Genomic DNA, 14563 nt, shown 5'->3' with positions numbered 1-14563 from the left:
ATTAAAAGGGGACTTGACGGAAATGAACAAAAAGGCAGTTATAAAATTGCGAGAAGAGTGAGGAGAAACGCGTCATTATTGGCTGACATCGTCCCTTCTGTTTTATGATAAGTCAAGTCGACATAACTGACCAGCGCAAAGGAAGTGATATTTTAACGACTTCCGTCGCGTGTTATGCTATTTCCCACCACCGTTATATTCTCTCCTCTTATTTTTTACTCGTAGGTGTAAAGTAATAATTAAGCTCTTAATGGTGCCCTTCAAGTTCTCCTTCAACCTATAGTTGAAGTATTGAAAGATTTTTACATGTTCCATTACCACTAAAACCTACGAGTCAATGTATATCGCATACATTTTCCTAAATTTATCCGAAAGTTCAAGCTCTCCTCGTTGAAGTAATTCCTATGTCGTTAGTACAAATCGAGTAACAGCTAACTTTGTAAAATTGTGAAAACATGTTCATTTTCGTAAAACATCAAGACAATCTTTCATAAATCAAATAGAACTTATCTTCACCCTTGCATCTATCAAGCGTCAACGATTGAAGCAAGCGATCCTCGAACTTGTGCATAACCACGCACTTTCTGCACGTTGCATAGAAGGGATGTCGATAGCAAATCAGTTCGCATTTAAGCTGAAACTGGTTACTGATGATATGAACTTCATTCCGAAGTGTTTTTCACGTAATTGTGCCGCTAAACCTCTTATCAACTATCACACCACACGACTATACGAGCTGCATTTGTGTGTTCCCCCACCTAACCAACTGGAAACAACGCGCCTCACCTCGTTTGTCAAAATTCTACTAATTCCAGTCCAGTTAGGGAGTGTGTAGTGTGCGGACTCTTATTTATAGGTACATTGCATAATCTAATCAGCTGGCGATTCGTTGTTAAGACGTGAACTCACAGATCTATTAATAATCATACAAATAACATTAACCGTGTGTTTTCGTCACATGGACCGTTGGAAAGGAAAGGTAGCCGTTGTAACGGGTGCAAGTTCAGGAATCGGACATGCGATAACTAAGTCTTTAGTAGAAAAAGGTCTATTGGTAACACATCCCAAATTTTTAATTAAGTGCACCTGAAATGCATTTTTAGGTGGTTGGATTGGCGCGCCGCAAAGAAAAGGTGGATGAATTAAGTAATGAGTTACGAAATGCACCTGGGAAACTATATGGTGTGCGTGCCGATGTTACTAACGAAACAGATATAATCGACGCTTTTAACTGGATAAAAGATAATGTTGGCATTGTTCACATATTAATAAATAACGCCGGTATATTGAGAATGACGAATCTGATAGAAGGTCAAACAGCACTATGGCAAAATATGATCGACACCAACGTGCTTGGGTTGTGTATTGCTACCAGGGAAGCTGTGAAGCAGATGCGTGCCCATAATGTAGATGGCCATATAGTTCACATAAACAGTATCTCTGGGCACAAAGTCGTGTATCATCCCCTCATGAATTTATATCCAGCCACAAAACATGCGGTGACGGCTTTAACCGAAACTTTGCGACAAGAATTGAATTCCTTGCGAAGTAGAATAAAGATTAGCGTAGGTTGACCCTCAACTTTTCGCCTTAAATAGCTACTCGTTTGTCGTTTATTGCAGAGTGTCAGCCCAGGATTCGTCGAAACCAACATTGGCGCAGCTGCAGCCGTTGGTAGCGGAAATCCCGAACGAACTACTGAAATGGAAAACGCCATTAGATGCGATGCTGCTTTGCAACCTTCGGATGTTGCAGATGCAGTGATGTATGTCTTGTCTACTCCGGCGCATGTACAGGTAACCGATTCCGATTAATGCACAAGCGTAGGTTTGAGAAGCAAATATGGTTACATCATGGTAAAATATACTTCATATTCCTAACTCGCGATGGAATGTAACCGGCGGTCAAAAATGAGCTGCGCTCGAGTCGCCTTTAGAAGTTCAAATCTAAACAAAAATTCTAAAGGTGACTCGACGGCAACTCATTTTGATCACATAGTATCCCAAAAAAATCACCCTCTTTGGGGAAAACGGTAATAGTAAAAGGGGGCTGATTGGTCGAATATGGTGGCAGTAGGATACACACAGAAATTCTGAGACACGGGAAATAAATAGCATTCTCACCATTGATTTACCAATTGGAGTTCAATAAAAAATGGTTGTTAAATCAACCATTATCAAGTCAAAGTATCCTCGCAAATCTGGTCTGATTTCTCATACTACTAGTACTGATTTTTCTTAAATTATCAAAGAGAAACCTAGATAAACCAATGTCGAAATATTGGTTACTTAAACATGTAGTTTCATTCAAAATAATTATTTGTTCTCTGCACCTGCAAATTACGTTAAACCAACGACATTTTAAGCTGTGGAAAGGAGTATGTAGGTATGCCATTTTGGCTCATTTATAGAAGCGTTACCAGTGTCTTTCATTATCTCAAGAAAGGGTGTAGCATGTATGGTGTATGTTTTTTATACACCATGGCAACATGTTACTAGATTTTTTTGGTTTCAGGTTCATGAATTGATGCTAAAACCTCTACATGAAACATTTTGACGCCTGAGAAATAGCATATTTACGTCTGGAGGTTTGACATTATTTACTAAAGTGTTCTTCATTGTATGGAAATACGAGTAAATAAACAAAATAAATCGTAATGCTTCATGTTGTACCTATCATTTTTTAGACAAAAGCTTGTAATGTACTCAAATGTAATTTGAAACAAAATAGGTGATACACAAGACGTTCAATCTGCAATAGAGTCGAAATGAGGGTAAGTACATGAAGGTATACTCAAAAGACAAAGGAGATAAAACAATCCAGCATGTCACTAAAGTTTTCGGGCATAAACCTCCCCAAGTACGCCGCGCCGTGAGAAACAAATATAACGTTAGCTATTAGAATATCCGGTAATTCGTTTACAACTGTAATGATTGAAAATATACTGTAGGTAATAAGACATGCAAGCAAAGGATACCAGAAGAGGATCCAAGGGCGCTCGCTACAATCCCTCCTAAGAATGTTATATGTAGCAATAACAATAACAGTGGGCAAACGCATTAATAGATATTTATATAAAAGTTTCCAGTCAAGTAGTAGTGTCTTATTACTGACGAGTTTTGTATTAAATTTTACCAGAAATTGTATTTTAATATAGCTCTAACTTTGACTATACAAGGGTCCTGGGTCCCAGGTAAGGCATGGCTGTTTGTGATTGTATAGTGGGTTGAGTGGGAAGAGTAGCAAATTGCTAACACCCCGCCCACTATAAAATAAAGACCATAAAAAAATAGATACCTATGTAACGTTTCAATTTTCATATAGTAGATTAATATCAATCTGCCAGTGATGACAGGAGTCGATTATAGACATTTAGCACAGCCGTCTATAATTGCAAGCCATACTGAGAAGTTTGGCAACGTTGTCCGAAAGTCAATCGTAAGGCCGATAAAAGTTTTAATGGCGTCTTGTTTCTCTTGAAGAATGGCATTTTTCCCCTTTTCTGTGTTTCGCCTTGGTGGTTTTAATACCGAAGAAAGATACTTAGGCAGCTTACAATTGTACATACAGGGTGTTTTTTTAAGATGGGCCATCCGACAATGTAAAGGCTCCGTTGATGCAGTTTGAAGGATTGAGATCGAGAACTGTCCGTGAAATAACTAAGCGCAAGGCCAAGAATTGAGAACAATTTGCGCAATGTAAATTTCCCTGTCGCCCATTTTAAATAACCCAACACCTTTACATTGCGTTATGCTGGGTGTGTACTTTCTATGCCCCATCTTTAAAAAAACACCCTGTATATTTTCATTTCATTTACAAAAATTGATAATATTTTTATTGTTCTAAAATGCGGAACGCTGTAAATTGGTAACTGCATCCTAATGTGTTTTCCGAGATCTCAGAAACTGGTGAACTTCTGTCGAAAGAGTTCGAGGTGAAGCACACGCTTGGGCAGTGGTTGTTTGGGGCTATACCTATATAGTAATAATTGTAGGGCGTTACTAACTACACATTAATTGGTTGTGCAACAGAAACATTAACAGAAATAAAAACTTACGTAGAGTGTTCCCAATCGCTTAATGAGCTCGAAAGGTATAGATATTCTTTGAACTTGTAAAGAAAGCGTTCGGGTAGGTAAACCCTTGAAAATGTGCAACTTACACGAGCAACTTACTTAGTAAAAGAGTGCAATTTGATGGTTCAGCAAGAGTTACTAAATATGTATTCAATGGATGAAATTGAATCGTAGAAGTGAAATGTAATCAGACATTTGTTAATTATATTCAGTTTAAACCCATTATAGGAATACTGCAAAGGTAATCTTCTCATTTATAATGAAGAATATAATTTTATACGTAATTTAATATCGCTTTTTGTTTATAAATCGCGAAACGTAGTGGTTTAATTGCCTCGAAATGGTGGAAAAATGGGAGCATGGTTCGACGACTAGACTTAATTAAGTTTAACGTCGAAATTATGCATTGTAGTTAATTATGATTAATTACAATTTAGCCCATATTTCTAACTGTAATGAAGTTTGCCACTTCTGGTAAGTAGAAGTTATAAATAAAATTACGACTATGGGCAAAATGAGGCAAACACCAGTATATCGCTTATTTAATACCTGGTGTAATAATAGTATATTAAGTATGGAGAACGGTAAGGGATTTTTACCGTTCGAAGACAATTGTTTGGAGGAGGAGCGAAGCGACGACTCCAATTATTGTCTGAGAACGGTAACCCTTAACGTTCGACGTGCTTATAACATTTTTTGCGCGATCGAAATTAAAATTATGCAACCAATATAAATATGCACTAAGAAATTAACGAACAGAATAAACCGAAATGATCGAAGTGGTATGGTGTACATCACTAGGTAACCAGTTTATTTGTCAAAATTGAAATTAATAATTTCATAAAACTGTGCATGTGTCTGATGTAGTTTACTAGCTTTGCACTTCCTTTATGACTTTATGAGCGTCTTGCTATAGGAAACAACAGCACAAATTGCACGTTTAATGTACCTAACAATAATTAAAGATTAAATGTAATGTAAGACTGTTGATTTTTAAAAAGGCGTCGGTAAGTATTTTTGCTGTTCTGTTTTTAGATCGGTAAGTAATTTTGACGTCGTCGTAATCATAGCAACTGGTAAATTCTACGTACTGTCATGGAAACACCCATGGTAAATAGTCAGAAATGATCGATCGCGCAAAAAAAGTATTTAGTCATGAATGCAGAGAAAACAAAAACGGTCGTTTGGCTTAAATCGGTATGATACTGGATTGGCCATGGATTAAGAAGGATCTATTTGTGGAAGGAAGTAGTCGAGGGAACTGTTACTGTTCAGAGAGAAAAGAAGAGAGGACGAAGAAGGGAATTGCTTGAAGACCTGAAGGAGAGAAAAGAAAGATATGAAGGAGTAAAGAAAAGAGCAGGGCATAGAGAGTCGTGGAGAAGAGTCACCAGTGATCTGCATTAGCAGAGAACTACCGATGATTCTTTCTGTGCCTACACTAAGACGTTTCCTTCCTTTCATCATCTGTTATGAGGAATCCTGTTTCTGCTTAATAAACAGCCCTTTGTTTTGTACTGTTCTCGTGAGCCTAACAATCTACATATTACGCAAATGTAAAGTCAAATTGTGCCAAAGCGGCCACAACTGTTAAGATATGCTTTTCTTTTTCTTTCAAAGAAAATTTCCTTCGTATTTCGTGGGCTTGAATTTCAGATTTTAAAATTGGTCTTCTTTGTCCTTTTCCTAATTTCTATAAAGGTTTCGATACACCATCTTACACTTTGCAGCACGCTCCCCTATTTTATTTGGAGATCGTTGTGTTGAATAATGGACTTACAGCCGCGTAGGTTAAATCGTTGAGTGAGCTCCACGATAATCCTTCCCTCAACGGTTAAATTGAGGAAGAGTTGTATGCACAGCATTTGTTTATTTTGGTCAACATTGCAATATTCACTTTACTCAATTACAATATCGCTTGTTACCACTAATCTCTTTTTGTTTCTTAATTATTTTTTTGGATATTTTCGTTTAACCGTGGGTAATCTCACAACCATTCCTCCAAAGGAAGCTTTAATCCAGTTTGTATCGTACCCTCTGCACTAACCAACCCCTTAGTAAGGACGACGACTGCCGATGTACGAAATCCGTTTCTGTAAATAAACTGTCACCAGTGCTAATTGTACGCGTACTTTCGAAATTATTGCTACATACCTACATAAAAACCGAACGCGACCCAAAGGGCAAAGCACTTTCCTAGGAATACTTAAGACTTACTGCTGGCTCACTTTGTTGGACAAGTTATGTATGGTAATATATTCTCTGGATTTAGAGAAGGTATTTGAGAAAACTAGGATTTGATTAAATAGTTACAGGGTTTACATCTGAAAGAGCTTCTCAACTGAACAAATTTAAATCTCTTAATGGTAAAGGTAAAATTTGCATAGGTTTGTTGTTAACCCAAAATGGCGGTAAGTAGATACGCCACCCGTCAATTATGCTTGCCATAAAACGCTGTAAACTTCCTTACATGTACTTTCTAACTTTATTATTCCTATTTACAATCAAAAGCTCTATGACTATCAGTCTACATTATTTAAGTAGGTTCCTAAATTAGGAAGGCAGTCATTTGAGCTTTCTATATTAGTAATTAAATCTGTAGGAAATACCTAGCGTCTGTGTACAGTGTTTCTACATAAACGTTCGGCATTTGTGAATAGGTAGGTACATGTTATGACATTGCGCTGAGTTTCTATGACACGAATAGAATATAATCAAGCGAAGCATAACTTGAAAACGTTATAACGAATAATTACATTACCTATAATAGATTTTGTCCCATGTTACACCTTCTATACATAATAATTTTGTCATATTTTCAATTACGTTTTACTATACGACTTTTAATTAAAAGTTGCTTTGAAAACTGCGTTCCAAAAATGCATAATTGCTCTGACGCTCACTCAAGATTAATTGCACAACGTTGTGCATGCAAACTGAACATATTACCTTACATTTTCCGGAATAGATTAGTACAACTACATGCTTTTTAATGTGTAGGAATGTAAGTTATTTCTCGCCCGTGCATGGTGACTTTTGTGTTAGTTCAGTTGCCAAACGCTACAAATGCTATACAATACAGAATAAGTACCTTTTTTAAACTCCAAATGTCTATAGTTGTCTCTATGAACGGAAGCAATATAATATAACGTAAATTTAATTACGTCGTTTATTTATTTACAAATAATTAGCAAAATAGATTTATAACAATCTTAAAATAGGTTAATTTATAACAGTAATTATTATTTATAACATAAGTCAAACGCGTCGACGGGACTGATTGAAATACGCTACGATTTGCTTGTATAGTAAACGACAATTGTTTTAGAACGTTTCGGAATGTTCTACAATAAACACGTCATTTTTCCCGGAAGGACTGCAGGGCGTAGAGAAAATTATAGTGCGGAAGGACTAACGAAAAATAAGAGCAAACAATAAGTAAAAAAATTATCAAAGTACTCGTGTGAGATCGAAGGGACTTCAGCGCATTTTTGTGTGGCAGATCAGTATTCTATTAGCCACTTTTGACTCAACCATCAATAAAAGATCTTGTCGAAGGCTACTACATTCCCTTTGACGGTACCCACTTTCCGCGTGCACCCGCAATTCGCGTTTAAAGTGTTGACTCCACCCTCAATAAAATCTTGTCGGGGGCTACCATATTCCCTTTGTCGGTATCCACTTACGATGTCCCGTTCCCTTCCAATGCGCGTTTGAAGATTTGACTTGACTCCACCATCAGTAAGATCGTGTCGCGGGCTACCACATTCCCTTTTTCGGTGCATACTTATATTACACTCACATTTTGGTGGATTTCGCTAAAAACGTTCCACAAGATAGTACTTATTTTTGGGGCACTTCTCATTGTTCGAGCTTCTATTGGCGACACGAGAAAGGGAGACAGCGATTCGAGATTTACGAAATGTTAAACCGCGTGACAAAATTCGCAACGGAACGTAAAAGGCGCCCGAAGTAGACTACCTCTCGAAGACGCGCGCGCGCGCGCGCCTTGCAAAAGGTCGTTAATTTCGCGCCTAGGACAAAAAACAAAATTCCGCCACACAGGAGTTGTGCGCGTTTACATCTTTCCGACGACACCAAATTGAAAAGAATCGGACCAAAACTGTAGTAGAAGATAGGAAAAAACTGAAAAACCTTCACGTTAGTAAACTACGCTCGAGGATGACGTCCAAAAGTCGCCAACCCCACATCATGTAGCCCCGTCCCTAACGTTGACAAGTTATACGGCCTTGTAGATGCACGTACACCCGTTTAAAAGCTACTTTTTACAAATAAATTTGCAAAAATGTGCTAAAAAAATTTTGTACATTCATTACGATAGCCATCCGTATTTTAAGTAGTAGCTAATAAGGTAAGATAAATTTATTTAAAATCTTAACGAGAGCGAAGATATGAAGTTCATTTTTAGTCGAATGTTCTCATTCTTATCTTACAATAACGCAGAATCCTGAATCGCAGCACTTGAACCTGCGGTAGTTTGCTAGGGAGTTAGGTACATTTTGTCGAACAAGGAGTTAGCAACGTTCTGTCTACTTTCCGATATTTACCATTTTCAGTACAGGGCCAGCTGTAGAGTAGAAGGCATTTCCGATTCACGAAGACAGATATTATGACTCGGAATCACATTTGCCACCCCACCACGTAGTTATTAATCTTTGGTAGTGGCACAGACAACATATACTATGTCTGTGGTAGTGGTTATTAACAACTTCCATTTATAAATAGTTTGTTTTGAAAAACAAGGTAAATTCTTTAAACTACGGAGGATTAGTATAACGGCATTTTGTAATTTGCAAAACCAAAAGATATGCACGGACTCCTTGGACCGAGCCCTTTCAAATGAGCCCCATATCGCCCAAATCGGTTCAGTGGTGTAGAAGGAGTATGTGTCGGACGCACGGACGAACGAACAGACGGACGAACGAACGAACGGACCGACGGACGAACGGACGGACGACAAAGTGCAACCAATAGCGATTTTTCACTTTGAGGAAAATATGTACGCTAAAAACAATAACCGAAGCATTTTAGCGTCCAACTTCCGTTGCAACAGGAAAGTACGGGGCGGGTTTTAAAAAGGAAAAGTAAGAGAAGAAGAAGCGCGAGAGGGGGCGATGGGGGAAAGACGTGGAAGAAGGATGGGACGGAAATGGAGAATAGAGGAAAGGAAAAAATGGACACAACAGAGAAAAAAGACAAAAATTTATATTTCGGAATGTAACGGAGGGTCGCAAGCAACGATATTGCAAAGGTCCTTTTTTTTTTGTTAAGGTTGCCCCTTACATGGAGGACACCGTCTTCCTATGCAACTACTTACAAGTTGTAAATATTTTAAATCGGACGAAATTGTTATCAAGATTTCACACAGAAGCAAAAAGTATTCTTGTATATGAAGCCTAAGTTTTTTCCTCTATGGTTTTACGAACAGAAATGTCAGTGTAAGACAATGTGAGGTGAAAAAACTTGTACTTGAACATATTTTAACATAAAATTTATATTCAACGCTCAACAAGTAGGTAACTATAATGAACGTAACGCCTTCATGCTCTGTCGACTCAAAATGTAATTACTTCTTGCCACATTTAGACATTGTCTGTTGGAATGTATCTTCAAAGCAAGAACCATAGACTACTGTTTAAAAAAATGACCACACAAATTGTTATCCATGAATGATTGTCTTAAGACTATAGAAGTGAAAGTGCCGCGTTCATACACCCTTTGGAAACGTAGACTTTCGCGTTTTCCCTTCTTAATCAATACGTAGGGCTTGTTTAATTGAGTTAAATAGATCCTCTAATATCGTGCAACCGAGTGATTTCAAACTAAATGTAAATCGTCCATTCCCAAAATTGTAACTGCCATTTTCAATACCTACTCTTCTTTAATAAATTACCACATGTGGAATGTTACAATAGGAACAGCTCTGAGCGTCACCATTGATTACATGGCTCATTTGCATGGTGACTTATACGATTTATGTTAGCACTAAATTTCCCGTCCAAAATAGCAACCTCTTGCTACATGAAATGAAACCAAATTGCATGTATTCTGTTCTAATGTGCTTACCTTTCGGCTTCCTCTACTTAAAATTTTAAATTTGGCAGCTTATATATAGGTACCTACATTTTTAAATTAGCTAACATTTTGAGTGTTCGATTAGGTAACTATAGTTTTAAAAAAAATCGAAATGGATTAGATCTAAAACGCTTTCAGTAAATGACAATCATTCCAAATGTAAAAGGCGAGGTAAAAGGTGAGCGACCTACTTGCAATTCAAAAGCTAATCGAATTATACTTTATAATTTTTTTATTATTGAAAGATTTCTTTCACCGCCATCTAAAAATCTTTGAACTAAACCCTTCGGCGATTTCTTTGTAAATGGCTTCCAATCAAAACTATCTTATTTAGTTTTACAGTACGAGTGTAAAAGTTTAGAACTATCGCAATAAATCCTTTAGGAGGTAAACGTTTTCGAAAAAATCCTCGAACACGTCCATTTTTCCACATTTTGCTGTAATTGTCACTTAATGATGGTTTTTTGTCATTCGAGATTTGACATAAGTGATAATTTTTTAAATAGAAATCCTATATTTTATTCTGAATTTGGAAAGAGCATGAAATTCTAAGACCAAATACCCAACTGATGTTGAAGGACCTTCGCAATTTCTTGGTTGTACGACCCCGTTATTAAGTCGTCTATGTAGAAGTCCCGTTTCACTATTGCCGATGCTTCTGGAATTGTAGGATGATTCGCCCTCGAAAATTCGCCCCGGTAAATTCGCCCCTGAAAATTCGCCCCCGGACTATTTGCCTCCGTAAGATTCGCCCCGGAAAATTCGCTCTCGACAAGTTCGCCCCCCGATAAATTCGTTTTGGAAGATTCGCCCCCGGTGATTCCGCTCCCGTAGGATTCGCTCCATAAGATTTACTAATTCTCGGAGGTAAAAGGGCCAGCAGTTCATAAAATGAATTTTGTTTAATTTTAATTTTTTTTGTAATGACCGTGTACCTACATACTTAAAGGAGGTAGAATAAAATAGCACTCAAATACCTGTTAACTAAAATATGAATAGGTAATTAGGATAAGGTTGAATAAAGTAGTAAAGGGTGATTTGTAAAGGATTTGACATCCAAAGTGTGATAAATGTAGGTAGGTACCTGTATACGTTATCATTATCATGTACATAGGTGGGTATCCTTGAATATAGAAATATAAAGGCAGTATGCAAATAGAGCGCAATCCGATGAGTTTTATTTCCTCCAAGTTACAACAGTGGCGACGAGGATTAAAGTAAATTAAATATCCTAAATTAAATTAAGGTAAACACGTTTGATAAATACCTAAAAGTAAATTAATATTAAATCCAAATAAATATACCTATTAAAATAAAATGGCCGCGCTTCTCGGTAGAATTCAAGAATACAAAATCGAAGATAAAAACTGGTCGTCATATATCGCGCGATTAAAACAGTATTTTAAGGTGAACGAAATTGAGGCTAGCAAGCATACGCCAATATTAATTACCGTCATCAGAGGGGAAGCGTTTGACTTAATGGTGGATTTGTGCAACCCCGCCAATCCAGAAGATAATAAGTTTGAAGATCTAGTCAAGCTGATGCAAAACCATCTCCAGCCGCAACCATCCGAAATAGCGGAAAGATATAAATTTCGCCAACGCAAGCAGGACGTTGGGAAGTCAGTGGCAGTGTACATGGCTAATTTAAAAAAATTAGCTAAAGATTGCAAATTTGGAGAAAAATTGGAGGAAAATCTGCGAGACCAATTAGTCTTCGGGCTCAAGAGTGAAACCACCCGACAGCGATTGTTCGTGGAGAAGTCACTCACGTTCCAAAAAGCACAGGAAATTGCTGTGGGGATGGAAGCAGCAGAGACCAACTCCCATTTGATCGCCGGAACTTCGTCAGTAGCGGCGGTTCATAAATTGCAGGCGACGAGGAGAAGGGTAGCGTGCAAGGAAAAGTCCAAAGAAAAGGGTCAGCGCAGTGGATACCGAAGGAGCAGGTGCAATCACTGTGGTAAATCTAATCATGTAGACGATAGTTGTTTTTTTCGTAATGCGCAGTGCCATCTGTGCCAAAAAAAGGGACACATCGCTTCATTTTGTAAGGGTAAATCACGAGCGAATAGCAATTATCATAAATATGTTAATGATTCATTAGAGGAGTCGGATTTAGATTTAAATGATTTAAACATTTTCACGATTGCCTCGATAAATAACCAGCCTATAAAAATGTGCATACAGGTAAATAATAAATCAATCACAATGGAAGTTGACACAGGGTCAGGAATTTCGGCGATTTCTGATAAATTTTATTTGCAACATTTTTCGCAATGTAATCTTATAAATTCAGATATCCATTTAAGGCTGGGATTGCCTGAAAAGAGAAGTACCCATAGTAAAGGACAAAGTTTTTTTCGTTAAAATGTGCTGGTACCTAATAATGAATAGCGTAACTACAGCAGTTTTCTATACAAATATTTAAATAATTATACTCTCTTTAAGTGGGCCCCAAACAACACAGAGGGTGCTTTAAAAAAAATGCAATTTGATTTGCATAACCACACGACAGTCGACAAGAAGCATTGAATTTAAATTCAATGGTATGATTTTTAAATTTTATTCTATTGTTTTTTGGCCACTTAGCTGCCATCTAGTAACGCTACATTCGATCATATTTGTACTGCACTTTCCTGTATATAATCTAGGATAGTTTCCTATAATATACGTTGAAAGATACCTAACACAGTTGATTGCGTTAGTTTTTTGTATTTGGTCTATGGTTTTTTACAGTGTACTGACAGACTGACTACATTATACAGATCTCTGTGTACAGATCTGGGCAGATCACATACACCAAAGACCATTCTTTGCATACACGAAGGCGAAGTGTTTGCCGTTGTCGCTACTGCATAATATGAAATGAATCAATTGAATTTGAAATGAAAAGGTGTTTTGAAAATCCCACTATACATTATTTGTGAATAATTGTACACTTTTTGTAAGCCGTCGTAATTTACCATTGCTCTATGCGCTGCGCATTTAAATTACGTTACCCATTCTGCTTTTCGCCCGATTTCCATATACCTAGCTACCTACTTTAACTTTTGAGGTCAAGCCACTTATCTCGTAAAAAGTAATGAGTAAAAACATCTTCTTGCACGTAAATATTCTTCCTGAATATGTAATTATTTGAAACCAAATTGACGTAAAATTACGAGTGGTACTACGAGAGATAGCCATTCGCACTCGGTAATTTATTACGTCCATCGCAACACTTTTGGTCAAAGTACGTAAATGTGTCCATTTAGATCGTGTTAACGTAAAAACATGAGTGCATGAAGAATCCATTTCATCGCCTACGTTTTTTTTTAGTTGTTCAATTACAATTTTTGACTAAAATGAAGGTGTACTATAAAGGTTAGTTTTAGGTTATGTGGTGCAGTAGTGCTGGTGTGGTGCTTCTTCGTATCACAAGCACCTTTAAGTGCTCACGTTGCCCGCTCAGGCAGACAAAAGTGCTCTTAATTTCACACATTATAAAAGTCTATAATTTATGCAGCACTATTCTTTGACTTGGTTTATGTTTATAACTTAAGGTCAGGGTCAAAGCAATAGTAAGTAAGCTAAAAATGTTCTCTTATATTCTTGAATTATCGCACTGGTTAAATGTTATCTTAAAGTCATCCTTATGGTAATGTTTTTCATTTCTTTGTAGAAAGATGTGTTTGTAATGGCTCCGAGAACTTTTAAAAATCGTGTCCGAAAACAATCAAAAATGGCTGAATCTGCGATGGGAGAGGTTGTGAATGGTTTTCCGGCCGAAACTGAAAGTGGAACTCGTAAGTTTGTCAATTTTCATTCATTAGTATTGAAATCTACCACGGACATAAATTTGATGTGTGAAAACATGTGAAAGGCAGAAAATCCATAGTAAGTCTCGAGGTATCGTAGAATATATAGACTATTGCTTTCCAAGGTGGGCTCGCAAATTGGAGTGCCTGAAGTTATCAAAATCAAATTGTTTCCACCATATAGTTCTACAGTTCTAGGTGGAAATTAGCAAAAGTTACGTTTATTTACTCGAAATAATCTCAGTTTAAAGTATCAACATCATGACCGAAGGCTAAGACTTTCGGACCTTCCCGTAGATCAATTTCAAAATTTTTCATTTAATCAAGAAATAAAATTTTAAGGCACACAGTGTCAACTTCGAAACGAGCTTCGAAATGCACCTCACTTCCATAATTCGAAAGTTTCCTCGCTATAAACTATTTTTCAGCGAATAAAAAGTAACAAATAAGGTAAGTACATGGTATTCCATTGCGAGACTTTTATAAGGTACCTCCGAGGGTACCTCTGTAATTGTTAGTGCTATAAAAAAAGTGATATACCTAGGCGTCATGTGCCTTTTTTGGGTCAAACTTAAAATACTTAGTAAAGTAA

General features: G+C 37.1%; 1 protein-coding gene and 1 long non-coding RNA gene across 2 annotated transcripts; both read left to right on the top strand.

The window, feature by feature from the left end:
* Positions 1-820: 820 nt before the first annotated feature.
* LOC116173919 (farnesol dehydrogenase-like) lies at positions 821-2664 on the top strand. Its single transcript, XM_031491659.1, has 4 exons — positions 821-1054; positions 1104-1565; positions 1623-1796; positions 2515-2664. The coding sequence occupies exons 1-4, from the start codon at positions 959-961 to the stop codon at positions 2554-2556; spliced, it is 774 nt and encodes a 257-aa protein (XP_031347519.1). The 5' UTR covers positions 821-958; the 3' UTR covers positions 2557-2664.
* Positions 2665-13169: 10505 nt separating this feature from the next.
* On the top strand, positions 13170-13941 carry LOC116173962. Its single transcript, XR_004146000.1, has 2 exons — positions 13170-13537; positions 13836-13941. It is a non-coding gene; the product is annotated as an uncharacterized LOC116173962 (long non-coding RNA).
* Positions 13942-14563: the final 622 nt, after the last annotated feature.

This window comes from Photinus pyralis, unplaced genomic scaffold (genome assembly GCF_008802855.1).
Source record: "Photinus pyralis isolate 1611_PpyrPB1 unplaced genomic scaffold, Ppyr1.3 Ppyr1.4_LG6, whole genome shotgun sequence".
Classification (NCBI taxonomy): Eukaryota; Metazoa; Arthropoda; class Insecta; order Coleoptera; family Lampyridae; genus Photinus; species Photinus pyralis.
The sequence above is the reverse complement of the archived record's forward strand: the minus strand, read 5'-3'. Positions and strand labels throughout refer to the sequence as shown.